Source organism: Vulpes vulpes, chromosome 5 (assembly GCF_048418805.1).
Source record: "Vulpes vulpes isolate BD-2025 chromosome 5, VulVul3, whole genome shotgun sequence".
NCBI classification, from domain to species: Eukaryota; Metazoa; Chordata; class Mammalia; order Carnivora; family Canidae; genus Vulpes; species Vulpes vulpes.
The window spans coordinates 124052931-124071366 of record NC_132784.1 but is presented as its reverse complement, the minus strand read 5'-3'; the positions used below and the strand labels follow the sequence as shown (position 1 = coordinate 124071366).

General features: G+C 36.2%; 1 protein-coding gene across 3 annotated transcripts in view; it reads left to right on the top strand.

Annotated features, from left to right (window-relative positions):
- The window catches only part of RELN (reelin), a 478955-nt gene that overhangs the window by 333917 nt on the left and 126602 nt on the right, over positions 1–18436 (top strand). For all 3 annotated transcript variants that reach the window (XM_072759913.1, XM_072759912.1, XM_072759911.1), the window contains exons 21-22: positions 14418–14610; positions 15479–15591. In XM_072759913.1, coding sequence (XP_072616014.1) covers positions 14418–14610; positions 15479–15591 — 306 coding nt within the window. The remainder of the gene's footprint in view (positions 1–14417; positions 14611–15478; positions 15592–18436) is intronic.

Genomic DNA, 18436 nt, shown 5'->3' with positions numbered 1-18436 from the left:
GATGCAAAGATGTAAACCAAAATGAGATTTCTTAGAATTATATGCTTCTAAAAATTTAAATTGACCTGAACTAATAGTAATTCAAGTTGGCTGTATATCATAAACTATATCTCCCAAGATTCATGTAGTAGGTTTTTTTTCCCCAGCCCTTTTAATACAACAAAGAGTCATATCACGAATGCAAGTCCTGTTATCATGTTTATTTTCATAAATAGTTAACATCTGCTCAAATAAACTCCAAAGTTGCTGAGCATTTTCATTTAACACTTGGATTGAATACATGATAACAGCAGTTTAATTTCTGTGCTTTGATCAAAACCCTAAGAACAATATCCTTTCACACAAGTCTGATGAATATTCTTAACCCACCACTGCTTTAATTGGTGGAGATACATTTACTTTGTGAAAATACAATGACAGTAATTATAGAAAATCATAAGAAAATATAAATAATTGTACAATCCCCATGGGTACCTTCGGCAGCACCATGGGAGTTTTATTAACAACCACATGTGAGCAATCAGTTTTGACTTTCTGATCTTCTCTGTAATGGAAAGGAGTCGTCTTGGTTATGAAACAACAGTGTATACTCTGGCGGTGATAATGAGACTAGAGAAATACATTAACTACTTTAATAAGGACATGAAAAATTCCCGGTGCTCATTAAAATGAAGCAACATGGAAGATCTCAAACTGTTCTCATTTTCTTAGCCAATGAGTCAGAATAAAACCCCTTTTCATGACATTGTTTTCTCTCTGCTGCTGTTGAAGAATATATTGTTCAAGTTCAATGTGAACTCACTTTGGCAATGTTTTTCAGAAATACTTGTTACAATATTGAAATTCAAGTGATGGTATTGACCAGCTATTTATCCTAACCACCTAGTCCAAAATGAGTTATTTGTTTTCTGTGTAAAACCTTTGGAGTGTATTATCTTATTAAGTAAACATTATTTGAGCATGTTCAAGTATGTAGCCTCTGCCCTTCAGTGACCTTGCTTCTCTCAAGGGAAATTTTGATATGTATACATGCTCCGTACAAATGGTTGGTGTTAAATTAATTATTATTGGGTTTTCCCAGCTGTGAGTTCATTTGGTTCTCATTTTCTAAGTCATGACTTTCCATGTGCATGGATTGTTGTTGCTGAGTGTTCTCCAGGGAGAACTTGGACAATTGCTTTTTCATTAGAAGAATTACAGTCAATATGCTGTAAATCATTTTACAGTGTGTCACCATAGAGCACTTTTTTCCATAGAGAAATGAATTGCTGTTAATTGTTTGTAGTACTTTCGTTTCTTCCATGCTCAGTATCTGACATCAGAACCTCTATCTGCTTTATATTCTAGAAATAGTCTTTAAAACATCATACATATATTTTAAGATCACTAAGGGAATAATTTAATTAAGATTTGTTAAAGACTATCCAATTAATACTATTAGTGATAATACCGAGGGACAATGACATTCCTCTGTATTATCAAATAGACTAGCAAGGTATACAGGTAGTAATGACATTGCTGTCATACAGATGAGGTTTTAGTTTCAAAATGTATACAACTGTGAGGGATGGTTGTTACAGTATATTAGAATTGGCATTTGGTTTTAGTAGCAGAGGTAAGGAGTTTTCCAGACAAGCAAAAGCTGAGGGAGTTCAGAGCGCCTAGCTGGCTTAGTTGGTATGGCATGTGACTCTTGATCTCACAGTCGTGATTTCAAGCCCCATGTTGGGTGATCTTGGGAGACTACTTAAAAAAGAAAAGCTGGCCAGGCTGTGATGGCTGAGTGGTTAAGGCACTGGACTCAAAAAAAGAAAAGCTGAAGGAGTCACTTCTCTCCCTCTCTCTCAAATAAATAAATATTTTTTTAAAAAAACCTAGTGTGAAGATTAAAAGACAAAAGTAGTAAAAATAACTATAACTACAATAATTTGTTAATTAATTTGTTAATGAATACACAAGATAAAAAAAGATGTAAATTGTAACATCAAGAACATTAAATGTGAGTAGAGAGAATAAAAAATGTGGAGCTTTATAGTATGCATTCAAACCAAAGTTATCAGCTTCAAGTACAAATACACTCTTACAAATATATGATGTTTTATGTAAGCCTATGGTACTAACAAAACAAAAATCTATAGTAAATACACAAAAGATAAAGATAAAGGAATCTAAGCATACCACTACAGAAAATTACCAAATCACAAAAGAAAAGAAGGGAAAAAAAATGAACCAATGAATTAAAAACACCTAGAAAACAATTAACAAATGGCCATAGTTAGTTCATACCTATCAATAATTACCTTAAATGTAAATAGACCAATTACTCCAACCAAATGACATTAGGGGCTGGATGAATAAAAGAAATAAAACCCAACTACATGCTGCCTACAAGAGACTCATTTTAGCTACTTAAGACCACACACAACCTGAAAGTTAAAGTATGGAAAAGATATTCCAGACACATGAAAGCCAAAAGAAAGTAGAGTTAGCTGTTGCTTATATCCAGACAAAATACACTTTAGGGGAAAAACGGTAACAAGAAATCAAGAAGGTCACTATGTAATGATTAAGGGGTTAATCCAACAAGTGGATATAACATTGGCAAATACGTATGCACCCAACATAGGCGGGCCTAAATGTATAAAATAAATATTAACAGACTTGAAGGAAGAAATAGACAATGCAATAATAATAGAGGACTTCAGTAATACTTTTTCAACACTGGATAGAGCATCCAAATAGAATATCAATACGAAAATATTACTTAAAAGTCACACTAGCCTAGATGGACTTAACAGATATTTACAGGACATCCCGTCCCATGCAAAGAATGCACATACAAGCACATACAAAATATTCCCAAGCACATACAAAATATTCTCCAAGATAGATCATATGCTAGGCCACAAAACAGGTCTTAAAAATTCTAAGAAGACTGAAGTCATATCAAGCAACTTTTCCTACTACAATCATATGACATTAGAAATCAATTACAAGGAGAAAATTAGAAAATTCATATATGCAGAGATTAAACAATCAGTGGGTCAAGAAAATTTTTAAAAATTCAAAAAAATCTTGGGACAAATGAAAATCGAATTAGAGCATGCCAAAATGTATGGAATGTTGCAAAAAGCAATGCAGAAAAAGAAGTTCATAACAATAAATGCCTACATTAAGAAACAAGAAGGATCTCAAGTAAACAACTTAACTTACACTTTAAAGAAGTAAAAAAAGGGGCAGCCCAAGTGGCTCATCAGTTTGCGCCGCCTTCCGCCCAGGGCCTGATCCTGGGGACCTGGGATCGAGTCGCAACATTGGGCTCTCTGCATGGAGCCTGCTTCTCTGAACTCTTGCTTTCTCTCTGTGTGTTTCTCATGAATAAAAATAAAATCTTTAAAAAATAAAAAAAAAAATGAAGAAGAAAAAAAAGGAAAAGCTAAGTGCAAAGTTAGCAGAATGAAGGAAAGAAAAAGATCAGAGCAGAAATAAATAAAATAGAGATTAAGAAGTATGAAAGTTTGGGCAGCCCGGCTGGCTCAGCAGTTTAGCACTGCCTTCAGCCCAGGGCCTGATCCTGGAGACCCGGGATCGAGTCTCAGGTCAGGCTCCCTGCATGGAGCCTGCTTCTCCCTCTGCCTGTGTCTCTGCCTTTCTCTCTCTCTTTCTATCTCTCTCTCTCTGGTCTCTCATGAAAAAATAAATAAAATCTTTTTTTAAAAAGTAGGAAAGTCAATCAGTGAAAGTAAGAGTGGGGTTTTAAAGATTTTATTTATTTATTAGAGAGAGCGTGAACAAGGGGTGAGGCAGAGGGGGAGGGACAAGCAGTCTCCCCACTGAGCAGGGAGTCCAATTTAGGTCTTAATCCCACAGTCTTGGAATCAATCTCAACCAGCTGAGCCACCCAGGTGCCCTGTAAGATGATTTTTTTTTTTTTGAACAGATAAACAAAATGGGCAAACCTTTAGGTAGACTCACAAAAAAAAAAAAAAAAAAAAAAAAAAAAAACACCCTCAAACAAAATCAGAAATGAAAGAGGAGACATTACAACTGATACTATAGAAATACAAAGGATTGTAAGAGAACTGTGAACAATTATCATGGTGATCATTTTACTATAATACATATATCAAATCATTATGTTGTATACCTAAAACTAATACAGTTTTATATGCCAATTATATCTCAGTAAAACTGGCAAAAATTAAAGTTAAAAAGATGGAAAAAAGAAAGCTATAGTTTTTCTCTTTAGTGATGCTTGAGAAAAAGCAGATTTAATTAAAAGGTTTCAAAATCAATGAGATGTAGAAATGTTGAAAGTTTTCCTAGACTTTCATGGGTGTTAAAATCAAAGGTACTCATTCCTTGTTATGTGTAATTTTTTTTTAATGAAAGCTCTCTTTTCTTTATACAAATAAATCAACAGCATACATCACGTTAGGGTCAGTTTTTAGAAAGAGAAATTTCCTAAAGTTTGTCATGAAGTGGAGAGAAAATAAAAGAGCAACACGCAAGAAGTAAAGTAAGCTGTGAATGACAACAGGCATGAGAAAAAAAAAAAGGGTAATGTTAGTGTTGTGATGGGAAGATTCAGGAAGGCTAGTTTTTCATACCAGCTCCAGGTGGCCTGGTCAGCCCTAGAATTGCAGAAAGATAGAGGTCGTAAAGAGGGAGAACAGTTACAGAGTGAGTGTCCCATGTAATGCAATCCTCATGAGCCTAATTTTTTTTTGATGTGTTGAAAATTTTATTAATTTTCAGTTTAAAAAGCTTAACACCTGTGATATTTTAAGACATATCTTTAAAAAGCCTTTAGAGTTTGGGCCTTGGTTCAGAAGTTGTGGGGGCCTTGGTGTTTCTTGTTGTTGTTAAGTGGTTTAAGAATTCATGATCTTGCTCTAGGGCTGGTAATACTGTGTCACTTTCTTCCCCCTCACAGAAATGGTGCTCAATGGGCAGCCCAGGTGGCTCAGTGGTTTAGCGCTTTCAGCCCCGGAGCGTGATCCTGGAGTCCCGGGATCAAGTCCCACGTCAGGCTCCCTGCATGGAGCCTGCTTCTCCCTCTGCCTCTGCAACTCTCTCTCTCTCTCTCTCTCTCTTTCTCTCTCTCTCTCTGTGTCTCTCATGAATAAATAAATAAAATCTTAAAAAAAAAAAGAAATGGTGCTCAATAATGTTCAAAGCAGTCAGAGCAATGTGAGTATTGTCAGGAAGTTGCAAACCCTCAATTTTATCAATACTGCCAGGTGCTTCTATTAGAAGACACAGACAAGTAAATTTCTTTAGGATTTTTCTTTCATCAACCCATATCTTATGCAGAAATCTTGTCAGTTTAAATAGTTTATTAGTAAGCCCAGAGTTTTCTTAGGATTATTTTTTACAGAGACTATTAAAAAGCAGTAAATCAATTCAAGTTATGCTGCTGAAAGAAATCAGTTGGGGTGATGTGGCTCCCAAGAACCATTTCAAACACCATTTCACAGTAAGTGATTGTTCTAGGAAGCTTAGCAGAGAGATGAGGTAAATATATTGAGTGACAAACTGAAAAGTCACTTTCTGTTGTTTTCAACAACTATTTAAAGTACTTTCAGGGGCGTCTGGGTGGCTTAGTCAGTTACGTGTCTGCCTTCAGCTCAGGTTATGATCTCAGGGTCCTGAGATGGAGCCCTGCATGGGGCTCCCTGCTCAGTGGGGAGTCGGCTCCCTCTCTCTCTCTGCCCCTCCCCCTACTTGTGATATCTATCTATCTCTCTCCCTCTCTTTTTCTCAAATAAATATATAAAATCTTTAAAAACAAAAGTACTTCAGTACCCAGGAGTATAGTGCCTCTATAAAATTGGTAATATAATTAAATATTCCCCCAAATGGATTTTATAAGTGACTTTCTAAAATACAGCCTACTTATTATGCTTTTTCAATATAAAGATTTAATTACATGAAGTTTTTCATTCGTTGATAGATGTACATTCGACTATTTATTGATTGCACTATTGGCACCATTTGAGCTGGAGGTGTCATAGTTAGTATTGGAGATTAAGAGAGAAAAAGTCTTTTGTTTGCAGAGCTTACATTCTAGAGGGGAATAACACCACTTACCAAATAAACAAATTCATAGCAATATTTCAGGAAGTGGTTAGTACTGTGAGGATAAATGAATGGAGTGTTAGGTAGTCTAAGTGGAGAGTGAAATGATTTTTGGTAAAATAGGAAGGCCCTCCTGGAAGTATTACTACAGAGACTTGAATAATGAGAGACAATAATGTAAAAATGTGCAAGGAAAGCATCACAGATAGAGGGAATAGCAAGAGCAAAGGCCCTGAGGCAGGAATTAAAATTATATAGGATGATTTACTTATTTGTTTATTTATTTATAAACAAAGGCCCTGAGGCAGGAATAGCAAGAGCAAAGGCCCTGAGGCAGGAATTAAAATTATATAGGATGATTTACTTATTTGTTTATTTATTTATAGAGAGGAGGGAAAAGCAGAAGGAGGAGGAGGAGAATCTTAAGCAGGCTCCACACCCAGGGCTCAATCTCATGACCCTGAGATCATGCCCTGAACCAAAATCAAATGCTTAACCAACTGAGCTACCCGGGTGCCCCTAGAACCTTATAAAGCAACATAAAGATTTTGGAATTTATTCTAAGTTTTATGGAAATCCAGTAGATAATTTGTAGCAGAGGAGTAATGTGATCATACTTCTATTTTTTAAATAATTATGACTGCTTTTTGGAGAACAGATGATAGAGGGTAATAGGAGAAGCAGTAGAAGGAGCTCAGCTCAGAGACTAACAGTGTTATTTGCATGTGCTTATAATGATGTTAGGAACAGAATGATGCAGTGGACAAATGGACCAATTAAAAGTACATATTGAAAGACAAAACCTTAGGACCTGCCAAAGAAATGGATAAAATGGCTATGTTCCATTACTCATGTCCTATTGGTGTCCAAACAGTTGACTTTTAAGTCATTTATTTCTCCAAAGTTAGAATTTCCCTAAAAATCTCCATTTAGACTCAGTAGCTAAGTGAGGTTTTGGAAGTAGGAGAATATACAACTACACAAATTAACAAGAGAATTCTACATTTGGTGATTTAGATTCATGGTACGTATGGCTTGTTGAAAGAGAAATTCATTAGGGCTGAGACAATTACTTTTTATGGACAGTGGTTCACGAAATATCCAGGGTATATAGAGTGTACTGACTCAGTTGGCCTCTCCTGCCTCCCTATCTTTCACTCAGTCCACCCCAACCACATTGTTCTTCCTTCTCTCTACTCCAACAAGTCAAGCTCTTTCCTCTTCCAGCACCTTTGCATTAGCTCTGCCTTTTCCTGGGAAGTTCTTTCATTAGTCATTTTGGGCACATGCCAGGGCCCGCAAGCTTTCCAGCGGCCTGGATAATGTCCAAGGGCTGTGAAAATGAATACTGTCTCAAAAATATGATAAGAGAATTGCAAAAATAGAATTAATACATTCAAATTAAATATCTATAAAATATAATATATGTTAACTCCATTCATTGCTAAATTGGAATATTCATAAAATTTCATGATATTGGAAATAATTTTTGGTACGATTCCTGAGTTTGCTAAAAATTACAACCAAATGTAAATTACATGCATGACTAGTAGCCAAATAAAATTTAAAGGCAAAATTATAAAATCTGCTTGAAGGATTTTGCAATGAAAAAATAACATTTAAATATATATATATATATATTTAATGGACGTGAGTATATTTTAATTTGTTTGCCCTGATGTATAATGGAGTTTCCAAAATTAAAATTATCAAGGTCATTTAAAAGTCTTAAAATGGTCTTGCTCGGCTATTGTCTTCCTTACTGTCACCCTACAATACTATTACAATATCATTGACTATATTCACTATGATGTGCCTTTTATTCCTGTGACCTATTCATTCCATAACTGAAGTCTGTACTTCCCACTGCCCTATCTCAGTACAACCTTTCTTGAGGGCAACTTGGCAGTAAATGCTCATTTTAAAAATTCACTTTGAGCAAGCAGTTCTGCTTCTAGAAATTTATCCTAAGGAAATAATTGGACGAGTACACAAAGATAGATAAGAATGCATATTATACAAGCATTGCTTATAACAGTGAAAAATGGGGCAGTCTCCCAAGAGTTCCATAATTGGAGATTGGCTTTATTCTCAACATTTTTTCAATATGGAGAGAGGTCAATGAAAGAGTTGCAAAAAGAAAAAAAAAAGAAGGATACTCAGTCAAACAGTGGACTCTTGATTTTGGCTCAGGTAATGATCTTCTGCCCATTAAGCCCCACTTCCCACTGCCGGCTGAACGTGGAGCTGCCTAAGATTCTCTCTCCTTCTCCCTATGCCCCTCCCCTACTCCTGCTCCTATCAAAAAAATAAAAAAAAGGTTTATTAGGATTGTGTAATAATTTTTTTAAAAGAAAGAAAAGTGAGGGACGTCTAGGTAGTTCAGTGGTTGAGCATCTGCCTTTGGCTCAGGGTGTGATCCTGAGGTCCCAGGATTGAGTCCCGCATCAGGTTCCTCACAAGGATCTTGCTTCTCCCTCTGCCTATGTCTCCTACTCTCTCTGTGTGTCTCTAATGAATGAATAAATAAATCTTATAAAAAAGAAAAGTGAGTGTTCACGTGTGGGCAAACATAATGAAGTCTGAAAGTATACCAAAATGTTGCCGTGATCATCTTTAGGTAATAGAACTGTGAATTTTTACTCTAAAAAAAAAAAAAAAAAACGCTTCCATATTGTCAGATTTTTTTCTAATAAATGTAAAATTTATATAATCCACTAAGATAGTATGGTTATTTCTGTTTTGATACAATATGATAGAAATAACAAGTGAGTTAAAATGACACCTTCAATTCCACAATATCAACAAGATTGTCAACTCCAGCAAATTTTCTTTGATGATTGCAAAAACAAAACAAAAAGATGATATTAGAGAGGCTTAGATTCATTTACAAGTCCTTTTGCGGATGAATATAACTTCTGAATGGTATCAAACCAAAACCAGCTTTGTGTTGCTCTTCTATTGTTGTGGAAATGAGCTCTGCAGAACTGTTCTTTTCCTTGGGGTCCTTGAAAATAGTGGAATATTGCTTAGGTTTCTAAGAAATGTAAATATTGGTGCATTATCTTTTCTGGTGGCATATGGGTTGTGAAACTTCAGAAACATTGTTTAACTTACTAAACTTTTTTTTTTTTTGAGAGAGAGAGAGAGAAAGAGAGAAAGAGCGTGCACCCATGTATGCAAGTGTGGACAGGGTGAGAGAGAGGGAGAGAGAGAATCCCAAGCAGGTTCCACACTCAGACACAGGGCTCAATCTCAGGACCCTGAAATCAAGGGTCAGGTGCTCCACCGACTGAGCCACCCAGATACACCATTATCAAACCTTTCTTAAAGAGATGAGATCGGTTGTTGAAAATGGCTCAGTCACTGGGTGAATTTGCCTTGAAGGAACTCTGTGGTCTGAGTAATCTCCCTTTTATATTGGTTATGTACATCTACCCTTCATATAAAAGAGCCTTTTTTTATGAAGATGGGAAAGAGCCACTGGGGAAATGCAGGAAGAGTGATTTCTTTAAGTGAAAATAAACCAAAACTTTATCTGTGTTCATTACAACATGGAAGTAACAATAGTTTTGTAAACCTTGCCTTCTTCCCAATTGAGAAGCCTCACTCACACACTCATTTTATTCAACATTCTTTAAGTGCCTTTAATGGGCATGTCGTAGTAGAAAGGACAATCAGAGTAGAAATCAGAAGGTCTGGTCTCTAGTTTTTGGGGTTTTTTGTTTGTTTGTTTTTTATTCAAGAGAGACACAGAGAGAGAGAGAGAGAAGTGGAGACATAGGCAGAGGGAGAAGCAGGCTCCATGCAGGGAGTCTGAGGTGGAACCTGATCCCGGATCCTGGGATCACCCCCTGAGCCAAAGGCAGACCCTCAATCACTGAGCTACCCAGGCGTCCCTGGTCTCTAGCTTTTTAGTGACTGTGTGATCCTGGGGCCAGCAGCAGCTCAGCCTTTAGGTTTTTCAACTCCATAACCCCGTGTTAAGGATCTCTTATGGCCTCCCAAATAACCTTGACTCAAAGATCAAATAGGATAATCTAGCTGTTGGAAAGCCACAATGTCCTGCAACAATACTATGTGCTTCTGTGAGGTGCATAGGTTCTGAGTGCTTTAAGGAGATGCAGGGATGATTGTCCTAGTAGAAAGAATTATCCCCATTCTCTCACTAAATCTTGTAATTACACGCAGGAGCTTTTTTACTGTTGCTTTCTTTGTGAGGCATTCCTGCAAATCAACATGAATGAAATTAAGCATCCTGATTCCCAATGCATTCTGTCTCCAGAATTTCTCCCCAGAAGGCTGATGTGGACTATTCTTTTTCATTTCTCTGATTCTAACAGAAAAGTTAAGCTTCAGTTTTGCCTTTATGAACCTATCTTGACTTAAACAAGCAGCAAAGAGGAGTAGTTTTATCAATTAAAGGATGGCAGTCTGAAATTCTCACCTCTAAAACCCCAGCTGAGTAAGAACATCAGTGTACTTAGGAGGGAAAAAGGTGACCTAATATCAGTGGCTTGCAGCCAGCCTTGGATAACTCATAAACAACTGAGTGAACTTGTACTATGAATGGTCAAGATTTTAAGGTATAGATGTCTCTGTTTTTCTTGTGTTATTTTTCTTCTGATTAAGTTATCAGAATAGGTGAGGTGAACATAACCACTACTACACTATGGAAATGAGGCAGATGATAGGAACAGACATTTACCCGAAGAAGACATGCAAATGGCCAACAGACACATGAAAAAATGCTGAACACCATTTGCTATCAGGGAAATACAAATCAAAACCACAATGAGATAGCACCTCATACCAGTCAGAAAATTATTAAATTAATTAATAATTTAATAAAATTAACAAGCCAGGAAACAGATGTTGGCAAGGATGCAGAGAAAGAAGAATGCTCTTACACTGTTGGTGGGAATGCAAGCTGGTATACAGCCACCCTGGAAAACAATATAGAGGTTCCTCAAGAAGTTAAAAATAGAGCTACCCTACTCTACCCAGCAATTGTGCTACTAGGTATTTACCCCAAAAATACACATATAATGATCCAAAGGAGCACCTGCACCCTCATGTTTATAGCAACAATATCCACAATAGCCAAATTATAGAAAGAGCTGAGATGTCCATTGACAGATGAATGGATAAAGAAGATTCCTCTCTATACCACATGGAATATTATTCAGCCATCAGAAATAATGAAAACATTATTTACATCGACGTGGTTGGAACTGGAGAGTAATTTGCTGAGAAAAATAAGTCAATCAGAGAAAGACAATTATCATATAGTTTCATTTATATGAGGAATAGAAGAAACAGCACAGAGGATCACAGGAGAAGGGAGGGAAAACTGAATGGGAAGTCATCAGAGAGAGAAACAAACAATGAGAAACTCTTAATTCTAGGAAACAAATTGAGGGTTGCTGGAGGGGAGGTGGGTGGGAGGATGGGGTAATTGGGTAATGAGCATTAAAGAGGGCACATGATGTGATGAGCACTGGATGTTATACTGAACTCTACATCTGAAACTAATGATGTACTATACATTGGCTAACTGAATTTACATTTAAAAAAGGTATCAAGATTTATCATATGGTACCATGAAGTATGGCAGATGTTTTGGTTAGAAGTACATTCAGCTCTACCTTACAACAAAAACAAGACAAAACTACTGATGGAATAGATATTTGTGCTAAGTAAGAAATTTATTATCACTGTTTAACAGACTTCATATAGACTCTTGTCCTTTTTCTTTTTTTTTTTACATTTTACATTTTATTTTTTAAGTAATCTCTACACTCTATATGGGACTCAAAATCACAACCCCAAGATCAAGATCACACCCTGACTGGCTCAGTCTGAGATTCTTGTACTTTTATGTCATTTTTATGTTGTTTTCTTCTTGGTGTCTTGGTACCAAAGCTGTTATAGTGAGGGTAGCTCACAGAGCACATCCTTCTCAGGTTTGAATACTCACTGTCTTCAACTAGATTCATGGTTGATTGTAACCATGCAAAAGTTAGGCTTGGGCAGTATTTACAAAACACAGCATTTCTTTCTCTTTCTCTTTGAATTAAATGTTTTCTCTTTGAATTAAAACCATCTCTGAAGGGAGGAATTTACAAGGAGCTGATTGTGAAAATAATCTTAAATTATTTCAGAAATGCTGGGGTGGGGAAATACTGTGCAGACATGAGTGAGAAAGTTCTAGTGTCTCTCCGTGAATTACAAACTGTGCTGCTTGGTGCTGTTGGGTGATTTTTTTCCCCAGATGCCCAGGATGGATAGTATCCCTTTAAAGTAAACAATTTAAATAACTAATTAGTTGGCTCCCCCTAATTATATTTCTCATAAAGGGCACTAGAAAAAGCATTTAACCCTTAGTTAAAAGCAACATTTGTTTCTCATGGAGAGAGCAGTCAGGACTTTTATTGCTTACTTAAAAGACTCTGGAATTTATATGGACAAGTTTGTGCCTGTAGAGTTTACTAGAGTTTTTCTTCTATGTTGATTCTTTTATTTTGCAATATTGCTAAAAATTGCATTCTGCAGCTTTGTGTTTGCTAGAATGCATCCTGTGCACTGTCACACGGCAGCAATCATGGGTTTGTATCTCTAATACCAAAGTATCATTACATGGTAACTGAAAGTAATTATTTTTAAATGACTGTATATAAAAGTTATTCAAAACTGCAATGCTTTCCTCTCTATCTTATAGCAAGAGAAGGAGAGATTGTGTATTGTTGAGGGGTTTTAGAGTCGTGGAGAGCTGAGTTCACGCACTGAGTCTCTACCATTTACTATGCCCATTTCCCAACTTGTTGACTAGTGGTATTATTCCTATTTCAGTTATTGTAAGGATGGAACTAGGGATGATGATGTGGGTATTGTGCTTCGCACAGTCTGAGGATATGGCCTAGACTCAACAACGGTTGGGCATCTTTATTATTAACGATAAACAAGTTGTAAGCATTGGATGTGTAACACCAACAATTATAAATATGACACTTCCTTTTATTGATCATTCAGCTAAAGCAGAATTTGAGGCTCTCAAACATTTTATTCCTTTATTTGTTGTTCAAGTGTAAAAACTTAATTCAAAATTATTAAAGAGTAATTAGTCATAGTTAGGAAAAAGCTTCTTGCATTTTATAACCTTGACCCCAAGCCCAAGATGGTCCTCTCTATATGGACAGTGTTCCATCTTTAAATGACATTTTAATGACTTCAAGAAGCAAGGCAGACTACTCCTTATTTTGCTGATTCAGCAAGCGACAAATAAGAACAAGTATTAAATGCCTCAGAGATTTCACAAATTTTTGCATCATTCCCTTGATCTATGTCAGCTCAGCCTCCTGACTAATAGGAAATACTGCTGTTCCTGGTACTGGCCCTGCTTCACAAGAGTAGTACCAAGTATTGTGGCAGACAAGCCCCAGTGTAGTTAACTCTGGGAATGTTTACATTGATCCATATTAACCACAGTGAAGATGTCCCCATATTTAATCTCCTCTGATGGATTATAAATTCCTTGAGCAGGTTGCTCTAAAAAAAGTAATTGTGCCTGTCTTCAAACAGTTTATAATTACATAGTAGTCAACTGGGACCCAGTAAAATTTTACTGACTTGAGGCACAGTCATTAAAACTACATTATGATGTTTTCAGTAGTTAATGCCTAAGCATTGAACACTATTTGAAAAATCAGAAAAACAAAAGAAAAGTTGTACACTATCTAGTTTCCCAACACGAAACATAGCCACTGCAAGCATTCTGGTGAATTTCCTTTATGCATCATTTTGTGGATTGTTAAAAATTTATTGTCTCATAAGCATGTTAACTTGATCACATTACCTTCATAAATATTGGAAATATAGATGATCTGTCTTGTGGCAATACCAGTTTATTGTCATGTCATTATTTAATGTCATGGTTTGACATTGAAATGGTTACCAATTACTATTATAAGTAGACTTGCAATATCATACTTTATAAAACTTTACTTGAATTTAGTATTATTTCCTTTGGATAGATTCTAAGAAGTGAGATTAATGAGCCAAAGGAAAAAAAAATGAGCCAAAAGATTTACACTCATGAACAAAGTATGAGTACACATTTTCAAATATATTTGACAACTCTAGGTATTAACTTAAAAAATGCTTCTTTAATAGGCAGATTGTTTTAAATTACATTTGTTAGATTGACTACGATCCATTCTCGAGCTTGGCAAGATATAAGTAAGTGAAATTATTTTGGTGTATGATATGAAATGAAGAGCTTAATTTTTCCTTAATACATCACTGTTTTTAATCTGATTCCCACCTCTGTCTTTCAGTTTCACAGGAGATTCTAAACTTGCCTCAAGTATGCGCTATGTGGAAACACAATCAATGCAGATAGGAGCATCCTATATGATTCAGTTCAGTTTGGTGATGGGCTGTGGCCAGAAATACACTCCGCACATGGACAACCAGGTGAAACTGGAGTACTCCACCAACCATGGCCTCACCTGGCACCTGGTCCAAGAGGTAAGTCCATTTTCTCGAATTTACCTTGTGATAAGTAGGCTCCTTCTTTTTACATAGGAGGCAGAGAATTACAATTCCAAAAGTTTAGGTTTGGTTGAAAAGGAACCATGTTATTTGTAACTTAGCATTGATGTAAAGTCAGCAACAAGGATTCCACATTCTGCACTTTCAGATGCTAAAGGGTAATTGAAAATTTAAAAAAGAAGTGGAAATAACTTCAGGACAGGATACTCGGGGATGGTGTTTTGAATATTATTTCCTCTAACCCTCTTCCCATAAATTTTCTCTGACTCTCCCTACCTTTCTAAACCCCTTCCTCCTTCCTCTCTTTCTTCTCTCCCTATAGCATATATTCATCTTTTCCTTTCTTTTTCTTTACCTGTCAAATAGACCATAGAATCTGGCATCTCTTGTCTTTGAAAAGAAAGAAAGAAAAGGAAAAGAAAGAAAGAGACAGACATAGATCATCATTGCATGACAATGGGTAAAATGTACTTCTTAGGATAAAATGTAATTCTGTATACACAGTGATCTGACATTGCAATAAATGCATAAATAGCACAGTGAATAGAATAATTTTACCAAATGCCAGTGTTGTGATAACAGGTCAAAAAAATGGATCCTAACCCATTTCCGTTTTTATGTGAGAATTAAAAAACATTTAATTTTATGATGGCACTTGTTTCCATTATTTCCTAAGTGTTTTAGCTTCACAGAAGGAAATCTCATGGATTACATCCATGTTGCAAATAGTTAAGATTATGACATTAGATTTCTCTAAGGTCTTTTTCACGTATGGTGAGTGAGTCAATATGTTGTCCCGGGAGGAACAGAAGCCAAGTTTAATTTTTGCCTTCCTCTCTTTTAGGAATGTCTTCCAAGTATGCCAAGTTGTCAAGAATTCACATCGGCAAGTATTTACCACGCCAGTGAGTTCATGCAGTGGCGAAGAGTCATAGTGCTTCTTCCCCAGAAAACTTGGTGAGAGATGATATCTGTAGATACAATTGTGACTAACTTTTACTCTGTTAGCATGCCTTGAATGCAAAAAGAGTTAAGCATAATGGAAAGATTAATTTTCTTTGTCATCAAAAGACCCAGATCTTTCTTTTTTACTGAGGATATTTGAAAAATAGAGCTAATGAAAAATTTTTCCTTTCTTTAATATATTTTTTATTGAAGTTCGATTTGAAAATTTGATTTCCAAAGTGTCCTACTTTTTTTCATTTTAGTATGGTTGACACATAATATTACATGAGTTTCAGGTACATGACTTAGTGATTTGACAACTCTATACCTTGTGCTATGCTCACCACAAGTGTAGCTATTGTATGTCACCAGCACTATTACAGTGCCGTTGACCATATTTCCTATGCTGTGCCTTTTATTCCCGTGACTTACTCATTCCCTAAATGGAAAACTGTATCTCCCATTCCCCTTCGCCCATTTTGACCATCCTGCACCGTCAACTCCCTCTCTGGGGCAACCATCAGGTCTGATTCTGCTTTTTGTTTGTTTATTCATTTGTTTTATATTACAGATTCCATGAGTGAATCATGAAATCGTGTGGTATTTGCCTTTCTCAACCTGACTTATTATTTCACTTAGTGTAATACCATCTGTATCCTAGCTTTTTCTGATCTCTGTTTTTGCCCAACTCAATGAGCCAGTTCCTTTAGGTTTGACATATGTAGAAGGGAAGGATACAGAAATCCAAAATCTCCTATGCCAAGACAATTTGGATTTCAAGGCTCTTTTCTAGCTCCAAAGCCCTACTTCTTATTTCAAAAGCTTAATACACACTTCTTTTTTCTATTCACATTCTTTCAGTAACAGTAAAAATCATCCTCAAGAAGCTAAAGCCTCAGCAATTAGGGAGAAAATTAAATATTTGATAATGTTTAAGAGGAAAACACATTTTTCCCTAAATATTACATAATTTTGCATTAGATTGATCGCTCTGGGCACCTTGTGAGGAATAGATTGTAGGAGAAAGAGTGAAGACAGGGAGTCAAGTTAGGGGTTTCCAGGCACTCGATGTTTAGTTGGTTTGGAGTATGATTGTAACAGACATGACAAGAGACATCATTTGTGAAATATATCTTAATCAAATGGGGTTTGCTGGTGCAGTAGATGGAAACAGTAGTAGGAAAGGAAGAATCAAAAACAGTTTGTAAATCCCAGGCCTATGGAAATTTTTGGATGGTTGTGCCACTGACCGAGGTGGGAAAGCCCAGAGATGGAAGGATTTGGAGCAGGCAATGAAACATTCTGTTTTTGTGAGTTGGAGTTTGAGATAAACTATCCAAGCAGAAATGTCAAGAAGCCAACCGGACTAAACATCTGGAGCTCAGAAAAGAAGTTTGAGTTGAATACCATAAGTACGGTTTGAAGCCCTGGGATAGGATAAACTTGCCCAAGAAAGAACCTTGATCTAGAAATATACTGAGGCCTGAGTTCTCAGTATATCCTTACCAGTGATTAATTAATCACACTATTTTAACCATTCACAACCTCTTCAAGCCTGATTTCTTATGAGTAGAATGAAGAAGTTTAATTAGATGATCTTAAAAGTCCCTCTCAGTTCAGGAATTCTAAGATTCTGTGATGTGTATAGTAGAAAAAGCGTGAAAGAGACGAGAATTCTATTTTTCTGTGGCCTTCTAAGAGCCCTTTTGTAAAGAGAAAATTACTAAATAAACCTTTCTTAGATTATTTTATATGAAAGTTAGGCTCTACACAAAAACAATTGGTTAGATAACAACCCAGAATTATTATTCTATGTCCTTTAGTGAAAGATTGAATTACTGAATTATAAAAGAATGCCTCCTTGATTATTTTTAAGGATTCATCATTATGTCAGTTGGAATAAAATGCTTGAAATTTGATTTCCACAGATTTTTTCATATCCAACTGTGAGCCATTTCCTGGATACTGTTAATGCTTTGTTGCTACTTTCTCCAACATCCTACTTTTTTTCTGTCTACTGCTGAGAATATAATCAAGATTTGTATTTAATATCAATGATATTCCAAGCATATCTATCACAATTATAAAAAAGCAACAGATCAAACAATTGAAATAGTCATCATACTTACTGTAAAGCTGTTGAGGTTTTTCCTTTTGATTATTTCACCATTAAGTGTATCACCCTCATTATTTAAAAATGTAGGTTTGTTTGTTTGTTTTAAGATTTTATTTATTTATTCATGAGATACACACAGAGAGAGATAGAGAGAGGCAGAGACACAGGCAGAGGGAGAAGCAGGCTCCATGCAGGGAACCCGATGCGGGACTCGATCCTGGGTCTCCAGGATCATGCTCTGGGGTGAAGGAGGCACTAAACCACTGAGCCACCCAGGCTGCCCCAGGTTTTTATTTATTGACATGTGGGGTACTATTTCAAAACTGTGATGGTAAGTGTATCTTAGAGATAGTGTATCTTAGAGATATCTTTTCATCCCCAGAAATGTTATAAACTTATTCTTTTTTTTAAAGATTTTATTTATTTATTTGAGAGAGAGAGAACACACAAGCAGGGGCAGAGGGAGAAGCAGACTCCCCGCTGAGCAGGGAGCTCAACGTGTCGCTCAATCCCAGGACCTTGGGGATCATGACTTAAGCCGAAGTCAGATACAACCAACTGAGCCATCCAGGCGCCTCTAAACTATTACCCTTAATTACTATAGTTTAGGCAGTTTCCAAAAAATACTGTCCTTCATTTAAAACAAAACAAAATAAAACTTTGACATTCAAATTGTATGTTGCATTATTATTTCCTAGCTTTAAAGATAGTACTACTGGGTTGAAAGTTTAGTAAAGTTTT